The sequence below is a fragment of the Gopherus evgoodei genome, chromosome 10, assembly GCF_007399415.2.
Source record: "Gopherus evgoodei ecotype Sinaloan lineage chromosome 10, rGopEvg1_v1.p, whole genome shotgun sequence".
NCBI lineage: Eukaryota > Metazoa > Chordata > Testudines > Testudinidae > Gopherus > Gopherus evgoodei.
The window spans coordinates 65,379,985-65,397,044 of record NC_044331.1 but is presented as its reverse complement, the minus strand read 5'-3'; the positions used below and the strand labels follow the sequence as shown (position 1 = coordinate 65,397,044).

The following is a 17,060-nucleotide window of genomic DNA, read 5'->3' as shown; positions in this document are numbered from 1 at the left end:
CTGTAATGCTACAGTCTCAAATAAGGCCAATGTCTGAACAATGTACTACAACATCACTAATTCCTAATTCTGACATGTAGTCATGAGAAACAGATATAATAGCTTCTCCACAAACGTGTCAGGTGAGGCAAAAAAAAAAAAAAAAAGTTTTGAACTGAGTTTTAATCAATAAGGAGGAGGAGGATACACTTCTGTTTCCAGAAGCTAGATTATTCTTAGTGTTCCATGTTTTCAGTTTTTACCAATTTTCACCAATAAATTACTAGGAGTTTTTTTTTTTTTTAAATTAAAGGAGTTCAGTTTTAACTGATTTACACCAGTTTAAATCAATCCACTCAATTTTTTTCAGATATTTATTTTTGTTAAACACTAATGCTTTACATGACTGCTGTTTCCTGCAGCTCTGAGATTGAAACAGTTTCTCAATGTAAAACACAGAGCACACGACGGAAGTCAGGGGAAAAAAAAATAAAACAATGTTAATATCGCAATATGACTAGCTCACAGGGAGACACTACCAATCTATTTTCTGGCATCTGTTTAATGCAGCGCTGAATGTAATCAATCAATCCTCCACAGATAAAGAGAAGGTAAATGTAGGACAAAAATGCAAACTTGTGCCTGAAAACCAACAAGAAAATCAGTACTTAAAAATTTTCAAGACAAGTGAAGACCAGAGTGAAGAGGATGCATTGCGCTGCAAATTACTGCACCACTGAGGTGAGTGCTCATGCAGACAGAATAAAGGAGCATGTTGAAAGCAAGCAACACAAGCAGCTTAAAGAAGGAAGTGAGCTTTGGCACTCAATATCAGGACCTTCACCAGGGTTTTAATGAAAGAGGACAGAGCATAATTGTGTCAATGAATGTGTGTGCACTCTTTGTTTCGCCAGACAACCACTGTTAATTGCAGAGGAATCTATTGGTGACTTTGTGCAACAATACTGTCCACCAACAAAAACCCTTCTGAATGCAGACAACCTCACTCATAAACATCTGAAAGAAAATGATACTTTAGTATTTAAAATGACAGAATGAACTGATGGAAATGTGACGTCCAGTCTGATTTTTGATGAGTCTCCTGATGCTCTGGACTATCCAATTCTTGGCCTTTTGTTTTAGTTTTTTTATTTCTTATTTTTTATTTATTTTTATTTTATTTTTATTGTGCTGATGTGGCACAGTAGTAACTGATCTGTTTGAGATGTACCAACTAACTTGGTACAATGTGGCCACAATTAACACAGATTTGGCTTCTTTCATGGCTAAATTTCCACAGGAGATTAAACTCAATCAGAATCCAGAGTTGCTACACATTACCTGTTCTGCTCATCTGATTAACATTGTGCTGTCAGCAGCTACTGGTACAGAAGAAATGAAAGATGCGAAATCTTGCATCATTAGGTTTTCAGCCATTTTCAAGCATGCAAACAAGTTGAAGGCTTTGTTTTACACAGTGCGAGACAAGTGCAGAGCTGACTGCTGATTACCTACTCCTGTTGCGCCACATTGGCTGATGAGCTTTTACTTTACTGTCATGTAAATAATGTGTGGACTGTGCTAATGAAGCTCTGACCTAGATTATCCTGAGTTTGCTGTTTCTAAAGCAGAAGAAATGACGAGAATAGCAAATAACCAGAACGACCTCCAGATTCTGTGCACCAAAGTAATAATATTCATCACTGAAAACTTGGAATCACTGTGTAACACACAGAAAACACTGGCATTTTCTCCAACTACTGCCACCACGTTTGCAAATACTGATGTTTACCAAAAAAGCATTCAAAACCTTCAACACAATGCTTAGCAAGACCTGGGAGATGACTATGATCTGTAATCTGAACCCTGAAGCATTTGGTGACAAAGATTCTTTCTGGAATGTCATTTAGGTGTTTCACCCCTTTCTCAAGATGAATTCTGCAGCCAGAATGTTTCAATCATTTGCCATGGACAATGAAATTTCAAATCTGGAAGGGGAAGGGGAATGGGAATTTACTACTTTCATGAACTTGCCTAACCCTGATAATGCAAAACTGGATGTGCTGGCTTTTTGGAACAATCATCAAGACACACTTCCCAACTTCAGCAAAGTGGCATGGCAAACTTTGAGTGTACCCTTGGATCTATTAATACAGAGAGCACCTTTTCAAAGTTGGACTACTTCCAAGACAGCAAGAGGCTTAACATAAGTGAGGATACTTGGAAGAAAATTATGAGAGCATACACAAAACAAGCTCCCTGCCTGCCCTGGCCCCACGCCGCGCCCAGAGGCGGCCATTGCAGCTCCACGTCCAGGAGTCTCCTTCTGCGCACTGCTCCTGCCTGCAAGCACCACCACCGCAGTTCCCATTGGCTGAGACATGGAAGCTGTGGCCAATGGGAGCTGCCGGGGCAGTGCTTTCAGAGAGGGGCAGTGCATGGAGCCATGTGCCCTCTGGGCTCCCCGCCCAGGGACGGCAGGAGCACGTTGGCCCGTTCCAGGCATGGCATGGGGCCAGGGTAAGTAGAGAGCCTGCCTTAGTGGCAGCCATGCTGCACCACCAACCGGGAGCCACTGGCGGTAAGTGCTGTCCAGCAGGAGGCTGCACCCCAAACCCCTGCCCCACCTTCCAGTCAGCACCCTGTAACTCCTCCTGCACCCCAGTCTCAGCCCAGAGCCCCCTCCCACACTGCAACCCCCTCGGCCCAAGCCGTGAGCCCTCTCCCCCTCCCAAACCCCGACTCCAGCCTGGTGATAGTGAGTGAGGTTGGAGGAGAGCAAACGAGGGGGGGGGGGAAGAGTGAGCGGGGCAGGATAGATCCTGGGTTGCCCTTAAATTCAAAAAGTGATCTTGGGTGTAAAAAGGTTGAACACTGTAGTATATCATTTATAATTTCCTGTTCAATTCTACAAACTTCTCACTAATTGTGACTTTAAAAAATGCTGCCATTATTGCTTCTATGAGCAGGTACAAAGACTGATTTCATCCATCAAGCAAACCACCAGAAGACAGATGGTTATTTAACAAAGTCTTGCCTCAGCAACCACCATAGAATGTACATAAGAGGCTTTTGCTTCTTGGCCAAGGTAAACTATTCCATGACCTTCTGCTGAAAAAAAAGTTTCTTATATGTATGTTTACAATATGCATTAGCAAAATACAAAGATTTAAAAGATACTTAGACAATAAGTATCTAAGTGGTATCTGTTAACCTGATTATTTTAAGAAAAATAGCTTTGCTTGCACTGAGTACTGTGAAAGGCTGACCTCTTTCCACTGGATTTTCCATTCCTTTTCATCTTCACCCCCAAATTTTAACATTTAAGCCCATTATATAAAATATCGACTTTTTAGAAAAAAGTTTTTTAAAAGGCTTGGAGGGGCGTGCAATATGTTATGGCAAAGTGAAATCATGGTGCATTAGTCAAAACCGGCTATAAGTTTGCCTAATTGTTGTGAAAATCAGAGCTGGCTCGGAGAAGTGTGTATTTCCCTAGATGAGACATACAAATAATTTTTATATAGCATCCATCATCCAAAGCATCACAAAACTTGCTAGCAAAATGGAAATAGTGGCTGGGACTCTAACAACTGTGATATTCATCGCCTTTGGGAAGAGGTAGGAAAAAAAAGCTAGTTCTTAAATAATCTTTAAATAAATTGGGGTGGCCTTAATGTTGTTAAAATTAAGCGTTTCTTATTTAACTGGCAATTGTAAAATAGTTTATTCTAAATGTAAAGTGTGTTGAGGACTTTTTAAAGCCTCAGTTAATACACCTCTACCTCGATATAACGCTGTCCTCGGGAGCCAAAAAATCTTACTGCATTATTGGTGAAACCACGTTATATCGAACTTGCTTTGATCCGCCAGAGTGTGCAGCCCCGCCTCCCTGGAGCACTGCTTTACCGTGTTATATCCAAATTCCTGTTATATCAGGTCGCATTATATCGGGGAGAGGTTTTATTTTTATATATATGGCTTTTCTCAAATGATTATCTAGAATATATAGATTTTATTACACAAGCATAAACAGGCGCATCTGGCAGAACTTTCCGCAAAACTCACTTGCAGTAAAGAGTTTCAAGGTAGTAACAAAAAATTCCTTTCCCTTAACATGCTTCTTTCTACTCCACAAATAAGTGTCTGCTTGCCAGTACTGCCACTTGTACAATCACTTTTCTCTATTTTGCCTGCTTCCTATACAGTTGAAAACTATCTTTCCTATTCCTCCAAATCCTTTGCCCTTAGAAGTTCTGCTGCGCTTCTACGGAGCTAAGGCTAGGGCTCTACCAAATTCACAGCTGTGAAAAACACGTCAGATCATGAAATCTCGTCTTTTGTGCGCTTTTACCCTATATTATACAGATTTCATGGGGGAGACCAGTGTTTCTCAAACTAGGGGTCCTGATCCAAAAGGGAGTTGCGGGGGGCAGGGGAGGAGGAAGTGTCGCAACGTTATTTTAGGAGGGCTGCGGTATTGCCACCCTTACTTCAGCCACCCAGCTCTGAAGGCAGCACAGAAAAGAAGCAGCTGTTGGCTAGACACCTAGCTCTGAAGGCAGCGCCCCACGAGCAGCAGCACAGAAGTAACGATGGCCATACCATACCATGTTACCCTTACGTCCAGGGCCGGTGCTACCATTTAGGCAATGGCCTAGGGTGCCAGAATTTTTGGGAGGTGCTATTTTGCTGGGGGAGTCGGCACACGGGTCCGGTGGACTTACCGCAGTGATGCCGGCAGACGGTCCGCTGCTGGAAAGGCTTGGGTGGAGCTGCCGCAGTCATTTTGGCGGACGGTGCGCTGGTCTAAAGGCTCCGGTGCCTGCGGCAGGTCCACCGGAGCCTTTAGACCAGCGGACCGCCCGCCGGCATCACTGCAATAAGTCCACTGGGGCCACGGGGGGGGGGGGGGGCGGCGAAATGGCCGTCCGCCTAGGGCGTCAGAAACTCTGGTGCCGCTCCTGCTTATGTCTGTGCTGCTGCTTTCAGAGCTGGGCAGCTGGAGAGTGGCATCTGCTGACTGAAGGCCCAGCTTTGCAGGCAGCAGTGCAGAAGTAAAGGTGACTATATACCATTGTGACACTGCACCCCACTCTTCATAGTGATATTATGATGATATGGTTGTAGCATAATTATGATGCATTTTATACAGGTAAGTCTGTGAGGGGTCATTGGAAAATTTAAAATTTGTTGAATATGATTATCCTATTTGTATACATGTATCATTTTTGTATCTGAAGTTATGAACATTGACTGTATATCTGTATTTCAAATGTAGTTATAGCTAGGTAATGCCCACTAGACAAGATGCTTTCAGTCTAGATAGATGGTTGGGAAGGGTCTATTCAGGGCAATGAGTCATTAGGGAGAACAATAGGCCTCAGGAGAAGCTTATCTTTCACCTGGTGAGCCTTCCTGAGAACCCTATAGACAGCCTGAGAGTGATGGCTGGTATGACTCTACAAGGACATGTGACCAGGCCACATGATGCTGGACTCCATCTTGGGATGTCAGTATTTTTCCACAAACTGGTCTGGGAACCAAGCTTTGGAACAAAGGGTTCATGCCATTCGCAAAAGTTATATAAGGCAGGGAGTGACATCATCTGTGATTCTTCGTTCTCCACACAAAACAACCCCTGGAAACAGCTGAGGAACAAAGACTGAACTGGAAGGAGTGCTGGACCCAGGCTAAAGGGATTTTTGGCCTGGGTATAAAGACCTGAGAAACCCAAGCTGTAAAGCTAATGCAGCTTGTGCCTTAAGAATCTACAGCCTGCTTGTATCCTCTCTTAGGGTGAGACTCTGCTAATTTGTATGCAATCAAGTACATTAATCTTAGTTTCAATTTTTTTTATTTCCTAGGTAATTTATCTGCCTTAATCTGTTTGCTATCACTTTATCTTTTGTAGTTAATAAACTTATTTTTGTTTTAATCTAAACCAGTGGGCTTTGACTGCAGTGGTTGGGAAAAATCTTTCCTGGGTTATAACTGTGCATTGTTTTCTTCACACTGAGAGATGGGCAGACTAGGTATTAAACCCATATACTGCCCAGATTTGATGAGGGCAGGACAGGACAGTACTGCTTTGGGGTCCCAGGCTGGGAAGCTGGTGGTTAGAGAGCCTATGTATAACTGCAGCTGAGTATGCCCCTACATGTGAATATGCAGGTTGGAAGGCTTTGCAGCTTGTCACAACAGTAGTGCGAGAGGGAGCCCAGGCTGGCAGGTGAGGGGGCTCAGAGGTAACCCAGCTCCACATGGCACCCCAGGGGGGAACCCATGACAACCATACCATGCCATCAACTTTTGTGCTGCTGCTGACAGCAGCTCTGCCTTCAGAGCTGGGCTCCCTGCCAGGAGCCACTGCTCTCTAGCTTAGAAGGCAGCAGCGCCAGATTTAAGTAGCTGAAATCATGACATTTACAATTTTTAAAATCCGATGACCATGAAATTGACCAAAGTGAATGGTGAATTTGGTAGGGCCCTAGCTATGGCATTAGATAAGTACAATTACATTTTCAAATGGCACTATACAATTCCAAAATAATTGTTTACAATACACTGTATTGGACAAACCAAGTATTTAAAAATGTGTGATTTATTTAGCAAAATTAGTTGTCTAAACTATAGAGGGCCAAGCATCTTAACTGAAACACTACAACTGTTCTAAACAATGAGAAATTTGGGGCATAATTTCAAGGGGGTAGAGGGAATTTGGAGGAAAATGTGTAAAAAAACCCAAGCCTAAATTCAATACAGATCCATTTACAACTAAAAGTGTGAAAGCTCAGTATACAAAACATTCTAGTATAGAATGCAGAAGCAGTGGATTAGCAAAAGAAACAATAAGAAAAGGAAATGAGGCCCATGGGTAGTGTATTCGTGTTTTTTGAAGAAATATTGTGCCAGAATAGTATTACAGGTGAGAGGCATCTCAAAGTAGTTGAGAGATTCGTGAACAGAATGATGTCTGTGGAACAGATTAACAACAAAGACATTTGGGAACCCCAGCCCAAAATGTGAACAAATAGTTTTCATTTTCAAATGAAAAAATCTTGGGCCTATGGAGCCTGGGATCTGCATTTTCCAGCGCTTTATTTATTGTTTAAACATTTCTTCCACTGAACTTTAGCCTTTTTCAAAAGAACAGCCTAAATCTAGTACAAGAAAACATCACAGCTAGAGGTGGCAGATGAACACTGACCACAAGTTTTAAGTCCAAACCAACACTGGTTTGCAAAAAGATGATTTTATTGGAGGTATTTGAAGAATATCAAGTTCCCAGATGATATGAGGCAAAAAGAAAACACTTGTAAAGAATGTGGTTTGGGACAATTTTGCTTGTTGCTCTTCTCATACAACCATATTTCATTAAGTTTTTGGATCTAGTTTTGTTCAGCATTGTTTTCGCTATTACTCGCTATTCCTTCCTTGAGATTTCACTATACAGCTGATGTAACCAGGGGGCTGGTCTATTACCTGTTCCAAGAACCCTAAGTGCTTTGTTCCAAACTAACAAGACCATCCGTAACTAATAAGCTACCAGAATGAGTTAACATGTATTTCACAGGCTTAAAATTGGTGATTTTTTTAAATTTGGCAGCAAGCCAGACCAAATATTTCCACCGAACACCAAGAAGGCAAGAAAATATGACAAATGTTGCCTGGTGCTTTGTGCCCTTATTCCTCTAGCCATCTCAGCAAACCAATTCAAGAACAAATAGAGAGATAAAATCTACACCTTTTCTACATCTGACTTTCAAGATATATTAAATCAATCTTAGTTTATGGCTAGGTTAACAACCTGGGACTAGATCTAATTATGAAAGCTGACATAATGGTAATCTTAAACTCATACATCAAGACATAAACTGATCATCACCCAGACCACTTACAAAGAATTAAGCAAAAGAGAACAGGAGTACTGTGGCACCTTAGAGACTAACAAATTTATTTGAGCATAAGCTGTCTGTAAGCAAGGACTGGCCTGTCTCCTAAGATCTGTAAGAGTGATGGATCGTCCTTCAGGATAGGTTGTAGATCCTTGATGGTGCGCTGGACACCTTCAGCCCCCAACTAAAACCTCTCCAGCGCATCAAGGATCTATAACCTATCCTGAAGGATGATCAATCACTCTCACAGATCTTGGGAGACAGGCCAGCCCTTGCTTACAGCCTCCCCAACCTGAAGCAAATTCTCACCAGCAACCACAGACCACACAACAAAAACACTAACCCAGGAACCTATCCTTGCAACAAAGCCCGTTGCCAACTCTGTCCACATATCTATTCAGCAGACGCCATCACAGGACGTAATCACATCAGCCACACCATCAGAGGCTCGTTCACCTGCATATCTACCCATGTGATATATGCCATCATTTGCAAGCAATGCCCCTCTGCCATGTACATTGGCCAAACCAGACAGTCTTTACGTAAAAGAATAAAACAGACACAAATCAGATGTCAAGAATTATAACATTCAAAAACCAGTCGGAGAACACTTCAATCTCCCTGGTCACTCGATTGCAGACCTAAAAGTCACAATATTACAAAAAAAAACAACTTCAAAAACAGACTCCAACGAGAGACTGCTGAATTGGAGTTAATTTGCAAAATGAACACCATTAAATTAGGCTTAAATAAAGAATGTGAGTGGATGGGTCATTACACAAAGAGAAATTATTTCATCATTTTATCCCCCCCCCCCCGCCCCTTCCTCACTTCCTGTCAACTGCTGCAAATGGACCATTTTGATTACCACTACAAAAAGTTTCTCTCTCTCCTGCTGGTAATAGCTCACCTTAACTGATCACTCTTCTTAGAGCATGTACGGTAACACCCATTGTTTCATGTTCTTTGTGTGCCTGCGTACATGTATTTATATACACACACCTCCCTAAAGCTTCTGCTCAAATAAATGTGTTAGGCTCTAAGGTGCCACAAGTACTCCTGTTCTTTTTGTGGCTACAGACTAACACGGCTGCTACTCTGAAAGAATTAAGCGTTACTAGGAGGTGGTATGAATGGGCCGGGGCCCTCAATGGCCTCAAACACACCAGCCATGAACTACCCGTGGGAGGCAGCCTAACTCTGTTTCATATCTGGCATTTGCTATTATGGAACTGGTGTTTGTGTTCTACAGAGTAAATCACTGGGCACTGCAGTAAGGGGAGCAGGGCCATGGGAACCGGAGTCATCGCTGGAAGTTCACAGTTGCAGGACACCACAGACTGCGGAGTCTCCGCGGGGGCGGGAGTGTACGTGGAGCGCCCTCAGCCACAGCTGCCCACCGCTCCCTCCTGCTGCGCGCTGGCTGTGGCGGGCGGGGGCTGCCAGGGACCCCTCCACCGCGGCTTGCGAGGACCGTGACCCTTCCCACCATGCCCCACAGCAACGGCGCGACCGGAGCCCCGCGGTCCCACAGTCCCTGCTAGAGCCGTGACCCCGCAGCCAACGCACTTGCACGCCCCCCTAGACCCTCACCCCCGCCTCTCGCTCCCCCAGCCTCCCGCCAGACGGGCCCGCGCATCTCCTGCTCCGTCCCCCCAAAGCCTGGTAGCGCCCGGTGACAAGAGCCCGGCTGAAACTTGCACCCCCCGCACAAACGTTCCGCCGGGTGCCGAGTTCCAGCCGCCTCCCTTCCCCGTGCTGGGCCTGGCGGCCGCGTACCTTCGCGAAAGGCGCTCAGCGTCCTGCCCCGGGCTCTCAGAAACACGTCCCGCTCCTCGGCCATAGCGTCCGCCTAAGCGCAGCCAAGTCCCGAAACCCCAGGTGGCTGCTCCGCAGCAGACTAGGGAAACCCGGGATCCAGCGCTGGGCCGGGCCGACTGGGAGGGGAGGTGCCCGAGGGGAGCGCGGGACGGGATGACGGGAGAGGGCTCCTGGCCAGGAGGGTAAAGGGTGGAATCCAGCCCCTGAGGGCAGGCGAGGCAGCCAGGGTGACCAGCTGTCCCAACTTTATAGGGACAGTCCTGATTTTTGGGTCTTTTTCTTATATAGGCTCCTATTACCCCCCCTTCCTGATTTTTCACACTTGCTGTCTGGTCACCCTGCACCACTGGGGCAGGCAATTTTGCACTTTGCTCAGCCGTTTTCAGCACCATGTCAGGGCACAGAGTGAAAACACATGCGCCGTGAGCTGACATCAAAGCTGCAAACTTTTGCAGGGAGAGAGCCAGAGTGCTGGGCTGCCGTGCCTGGGCCCAGCTAGATGGCTCTCGTGTGAAAGCCAAAATGTGGGCCTGTGAGACAGGAACTGAATCTGCCCCCACTATAGTCTGTCTTTTAAATTAAAATATAAAAGCATCTGGGAGTTTCTGTGGTTCAACTGTCTCCTTACTTGTGAAACACCGTGAATCTGTTTCTCCCTAACAGCACTGGCGGGCAAAGTAACAATAGCCTCAGGCTCATGCTGTCTTTAAAGACTGTTTTTTAGGTCAGTTCCTGGTTTCCTTTTCTCTTAACATTTTTTTTATTCAAGATGCTCTACAAAGGATTTAAATTTTTTGTTTTTAAAACCAAAGGCACAACCTCTCTCACTCTGACCCCCATGTTCACCTTCTGCTCTTCCTCACCCCATTCCAGGATCCAAGTCCTCTGATAAGTATGCTTGTAATGGCTCCATTGTGCTTTCCTGGAAGCCTTAGGAATTGTACAGCACAGTGGAGAGCAGCCCCAGCCAGCAACCCCACATTTTTCTTTGAACTCAACAGCAGATTGAGTAGTCACACAAAGACTGAGAGGGAGAGGGAGTTCTTTTTGTATGTGCTGTGTCCAAACTGGTGGTGTATAAACACCCAGTAAGACATTCCCTGCCCTGAAGAGCTTTAGAACCTAAATAGACAAGACAGACAAAAGTTGGGAAGGGAAATAGAGGTACAGAAAGGGGAAGTGACTTGTTCAAGGTCATCCAGCAGGACTGCAGTAAAGATGGGAATAGAATCCAGGTCTGCTAAGACTTGGTCCAGTGCAATATACAGTAGACTACACTCTCTACAGCAGTGGCTCTCAACCTTTCTGGAGTCTTATTTGTCTTGCGTACCTGCCTCCCCAAGTTTCACCTCACTTAAAAACTACTTGCTTATAAAATCAGACAAATACAAAAGTGTCACAGCACACGAATACTGAAAAATTGCTTACTTTTTCATTTTTACCATATAATTATAAATCATCTGGAACATAAATATTGTACTTACATTTCTGTGTAACAAGTCAACATTTGTATGATATTTTAGTTTTTACTCACTTCCCTAGTGCTTTTTATGTAACCAGCTGTAAAACTAGACAAATATGTAGAGAAGTTGAAGCACGCCCGGAAGACCTCTGCATATCCCCAAGGATACATGACCTCCAGGTTGAGAACCCCTGCTCTACAGTATGAATTCTTAACCCTTAGAAAGTTGTGGAAAATTCAGTTTCTAATCTTTCCAATATCAATTGCTGCAATTCAAGGTATAATTCTATGCACTCCTGAGAAATTTAAATAAAGCACTAATATAACAAGTAATTTTTAAATTCACTAACTTCTGATGAGGAGTAGTTCAAAAATGTATTGAAAAAAGCTACTTGTCTACTCTCAGTGAAGGAAGAAATCATATTGCAAGAATGGAGGAATATTAAAGGTGAAAAGAACAGAGAGGTCTAGACTGAGGAATTAAAGTTACAAAACAGACAGATGCACATTTGAAGTTAAACCCATTCTAATCTTATACATAGACTAGAATGACTATGTGCCATCTGGAATTCAGAGAATCCAGTGAATGCTGGGGGTGTAAACAACACACACAGGATTATCAACATCTGTTTCTGATGTGTCCTGATATATATACAAGTCCTTGAGGGAAGAGTTAGACAAAATAAGGGAAATAAAACTTGATATACAAAGGGCCACATCTTTGTGTTTGTTAAGGGACAATATGGATTGAGAAGGATTAGCTAAATAAGGAATATAATTAATAAAATCTGATTTTAAAACGATACTATTCAAAACACCATAAACTTGCAGCAACCCTACAATAAGAGAATGGATTACAGCCCTAACAGTTATAACTAGAAGCCTACTTATTTCACATTCCTGTGAAATTGTGATCTATGGGATCAACAACAAAATTAACCTTCAAAATAAAAATATTTATTAGTCATAAAATATGCTGCAAAACTTGTGATGGCCACAATGCAAAAACAATTGTTGATATCATGCAATATCATTCCAATCATCATAGTGGATAGTTGCACAACGTAGACTAAAGTTAGCACAGCAGTCATTACAGTAGATTGTTGATTGAGAGTGTGTCAACATTTATGACGATAAGTGAGCACAAACAGGTTGAGTGAAAGGATTGTTGTTGTATATAAAGATGGCTGACAAATCAAAAAAAGCGAGGAACATTTCAGCTTTGGTTAGTGTGAAGCAGTACCCATGGAGAACCTTATATGTAGTAAGGTTCAGGTGAAAATTGTTTTGTTCATCTTACAATGTGACTCTGGAATTGTTCAGAAAAAACATAATTGGTTGCCATTTTGAGTCTGAATTGCATATTAAACAAAAAGCACGTTCAGAGGCTACAGGTCAGAACAAAAAACAAGCGACAGTGTCCATGATGTTTACAAGAATGATTGAAAGTAGTCTGGGGGGAAAAAATGATGATACAATGGAGCTAGTGGAGGCTTTCAAGGCTGCTAACGTACCTTTAGGGGGGGAAAAAGGGATAATCCAAAACTAAGGGAATACTTCAGAAAGCATGTAACAAATGCTGGCAGTTTCAAGTGTGCAAACAAATGTCACCAAGATTATCTAACAGAAGTAATTGCGAAGCACCTTCAGTTTACAAAATCTGTGCTGGCAGAATATGATTCCATTTCAATTGTTGCTGACAAAGCAACAGATGCATAGGATAAGTACATACTCCACATTTTATTCATACCTGCAGCTGGAAAGACAACTATGCTGTTTTCCTAACAGACTATTCAGCTCAAGTCAGTAATTTTTTCAGCTGTATCACAAGCTGTAGTAAAGGCTGGTGTAAACTAAGGGTTAGATTTCAACAAGGTTTCAGCATTTCTCTGACAATGTAATGTACACGCGCAAAGCTCTCTCTGGTGTACTACAAGGAATGATGCCCAATGCAGTTCACGTTACCTGTAATGCACACATTCTTTCAATGGCTGGTGATATCTGGCATACACATTTTCCTGTTCTGGGTATAGTGGTTTCTTCTTTTAAAAAGAATATTCAAGCATTGTCCAAGCCATAAACTACAACTCAAGGAGTCCATGGAGCTAACCAAAGTGGTAACCAAGCAGCTTCGCTTCCACCTGAACCAGTGATTACAAGGCGGAATTCATAGTTTAATGCAGTTGCTTACTGTAACAGAGCCTTGGGCTGCTTGTGCCAAAAATCAGCCAGAGATCACTTAGAGTGCAAGCACCAGTGCCTTTTTATTTGCAGTGTCACTTCCCACCACCATCTATATACAGTCTGTTCACCAGGACCCAGGGGGGTCAGCTAGCTTCCTCGGCCAGCAGGGCTCTGGCGGCGGCGGCGGTGGCGGCAGCAGCTGCTGCTGCCTTCTCTTTCCTTCCCACCCACCCCCTTTGGCTTCTTTTCTGCAAGCTTTAATATAGCCCTTTTGCTAATAAGGCCTGCAGGTGTTTCTCCTCAAGCTCCTAGGTGAGCCACACCCAGTCAGCGCCAATTAATTCCTCATAATTAGAGCTGGGCCAACAGGGGCCTGGCTCAGGCCCTCCTGGCCAGCACCTTGTTACACTTACCGTGCAAGGAATATTAAATACCACCATCAATTTGTGGTTGTGGAGCTTGAAATCACACAGTCTGTGCTTAAAATCTCTAATCTGTTAAAAGAGAGCAACATTGAAGACCAAGTGAAGGTTGTGGTTGAGAATAAAATCCAGTTCATGCAACTTCTAACATGGTTTGAAAGTCGGCCAGTTTTGATTCAAAGTGTACAACAAACTGATAGATTTGATCATATAGACTGAAGATATGGCATCGCAACAACTTTCAGACTGCCAAGCTGAAAATAGCCTCAGACAAGAAATGTTCTAGTCAATAGCAGAAGTTAAACCAGTACTTCAGGTACTACCATCTCGGTTTAAACAACCAGATACCTACTTTTTGAGTGCTATTCACATTTTTTACCTAAATCAGGTGCCTTTTCTGTGTTTTGACCCTGAGCTAACTCAAGTGATTTCTGGGTGGGAGAAAGATCATGACAATGAATGTGCTGCTTACTTGGCCTTTGTCAAAGAATGCCAGTAAAAGTAACTGAGTTTTGGGACTCTGTCTGTGATTGGTTTCCAAATCGCTACAAGTTGGCAAAATGCTGCCTTACAGTTCCTACCAATTCTGTGGATGCAGAACATGCATTTTCAACATATGGCCAGGTATTCACCTCACACTCCTGGGGAAAATTCTGCACCAAAATATTCAAAATTCTGCAACAAAAATTTCAAATTCTGCATATTTTGTCAAAATAACACAATATAATCACACCAGTTTCAATTATTTTTGGTCATTTATTTCAAAATACCTGTCAGCAAGTATGTCTGTAACAAACAAAATTCAGAAATTGTTTTTTGACAAATAGATTCTTTACTAGGGATATTAATACAGAACTCTAGTAATAATTAATTTAAACTACAATACAGCTGTATTTCCCCAACCACCTAGAAGCAGTTCAAAGGTTTGGGGGAGTCAGGGGTAATGGAGGGGCTGAGGGAGAGGGAAATAATGGCTGGGAAGGAGCCTGGATGTGAACTTGGAGGGTTGTTGGGTATGAGTGGGAAAGTACGGAATAGTTTTTTGGGGGGGTGGGGAGGGACCATTCGTAAGCTTCCCCCATGCAGACCCTGGCTGACCCCTAGCCTCTTCCATTCAGTCAGGCACAGGTGTCCCTTCACATCCACTCAGAAACCCATGTGGCCCTACACCCCCTCCCCATGCATCTCCGGGCCGCCATTCAGACACCCTCTGTCCCTATGTAGCTCTACACCCCATCCGCACCATCATGTGGCCCTTCACTCCCCTCCCTCATGGCCCTATGCCTCCAATCCCGTTCAGTTCCTTGCCCTATCTGTCCTCCCCCACTAGCCCTTAGAAGCCCTTTTCTGACCACCCCCCCACAGCAACTCACACTGACTGTCTCCCCATAGCTGACCTGGTCTGAAGAAAGCTCTCTTCTCTAGCTGGCTGGGAGCTGCTGCTGTGGTCTATCGCCACAGTGCCCTCTGGTGGGAAAAATGCAGAACTGCAGCAACTTTTCAGCAGAAGCTTTTTTCTGCGCAAAAAAGTTAAAAATATGCATGGCTCATTAATTATGCATGCATGCAGTGGTGCAGAATTCCCCCAGTAGTAATCCCACAGAGACAGAATATATCAATTGCAACTGCTGGTGGATGCTATATGCTTCCATTTACAAATAAAACAGACTATTTTATTTAAGTAAACATAAATGTATTTCTAAGCTTTACGTACAACTTTGAGCATTATTACTTTTTATTAAAAATTTAGCAGATTTCCTTATCCAGGGCAAGTTACAAACGTAACAGTAGTACAGTACAATACTTGCGTATATACTGTATGAACACATCTGCAAAATTTGCTTTTTGCTGTGAAAAATGTGTGATTTCTCCAGTATTTAAGTACACCTGTAGTTATAACACTTGTGAAGAAGTGGTATTTACTCTCTCTCTTTCTCACACACACACACACGGACAAAGTTAGTAATGCTTGAAAACTGGTACCATATTGCAGCCACCCACTCCTATCACAATCCTACATTATCCAGGAAAGAACCAATCCAACCACAAGAAATACTAGTCAGGTCCTAAGAGATGCATGCCAGCAGACCACCCTAACGTTAGGAGGAAAGTAAACCGCGTGATTCAGAAGAATGATGCGTGCACAAGGTTCATGGATGATTAGAACAGGATGTGCCTGAAGAAAAATGGGATGTGCCAAATCTTGAGGTCTCCATTCAGTTTCTACCAAGTCCTTACTCATGCAAAATTCCCATTGACTTCAGTGGGCTCTGAGTGCATGTGTCTGATTGTAAAATTTAGCCCAAAGTATTCAAAATTCTATATTATGAAAGCCTCCTGCAATGTCAATTCCAAAGGCAGCAGTTTGGCATTTGTTAAATAGGTTGAGCAGGGGCCTTCCATCTGATTATGGGAAGGGAAAGTAACTTTGGACATACTAAATAAGTGCAAGTGAGTCATTACAATGATGCTTATCCTGTTCAAAGACGACAAAGGCAAGAAATAAATCTTTACTAATTTCTGTCCTTCAATAGCAAATGCTCAAAGGGACTCAAATAAATATTACTTTTTTTCTTAAAATATGAAGAAAATTAAAAATATTTTGCACAAACTTGAAAATCTGTTGACCAGAACTGATCTGCTGTTGCTAAGGAGAGGACTAAAGTGACATTGATTGTTTCCACAGTTAAGAATCTACAATGTAATTGATTTTTATCTGACTCATTTAGTGTGGGCAGGCTCCATTTGTTCAAGAAACCTATAATATATTCCTTGAATCATTGTAACTATGAGAGATATAAAAGTTGATGTAATGTGTTAAATACGTTATTTAACTCAATTTGTTTTGCACATTGAATTCCCATTCTTGACACGGATACAGATTCCATCTAGATATGTCCATGTTTGCAATATTGTAACTGGAGTTTTTTGAATGTTTAGCAAACAAAGCTCAAGGTGTCTGAAGTTGGCCACCCAAAAAATGGAGGCATTTCAGGTTAGAGGCTACTTCCAAAAATGTTGGTCATCATATTTTTACATTCATAAGTTCCTGACCTTCCTGCTGCTTATATATGTAAACTTGGGGCCCAGTCCTGCAAGTCTGAGCACTTCCTGCAACCTTGATTCCAGAGAAGGGTGCTGACCAGGTTACAGGTAGTGTTCAGCACATCACAGGATTGGGCTCATTTATAGAATCCATTATAACAAAGAAGAGAAAGGACTCACTGCTAATAAATACAAAGGAGATTCTTTGCTGAATTGCTGGATATCCTGACTCTTTTGCTCCCTCCTAAA

General features: G+C 42.9%; 1 protein-coding gene across 3 annotated transcripts in view; it reads right to left on the bottom strand.

Annotated features, from left to right (window-relative positions):
* CPPED1 (calcineurin like phosphoesterase domain containing 1) overlaps nt 1–9,825 on the bottom strand; it is a 95,637-nt gene extending 85,812 nt beyond the window's left edge. For all 3 annotated transcript variants that reach the window (XM_030578506.1, XM_030578504.1, XM_030578505.1), the window contains exon 1: nt 9,657–9,825. In XM_030578506.1, coding sequence (XP_030434366.1) covers nt 9,657–9,720 — 64 coding nt within the window. In that variant the 5' untranslated portion in view covers nt 9,721–9,825. The remainder of the gene's footprint in view (nt 1–9,656) is intronic.
* Nucleotides 9,826–17,060: the final 7,235 nt, after the last annotated feature.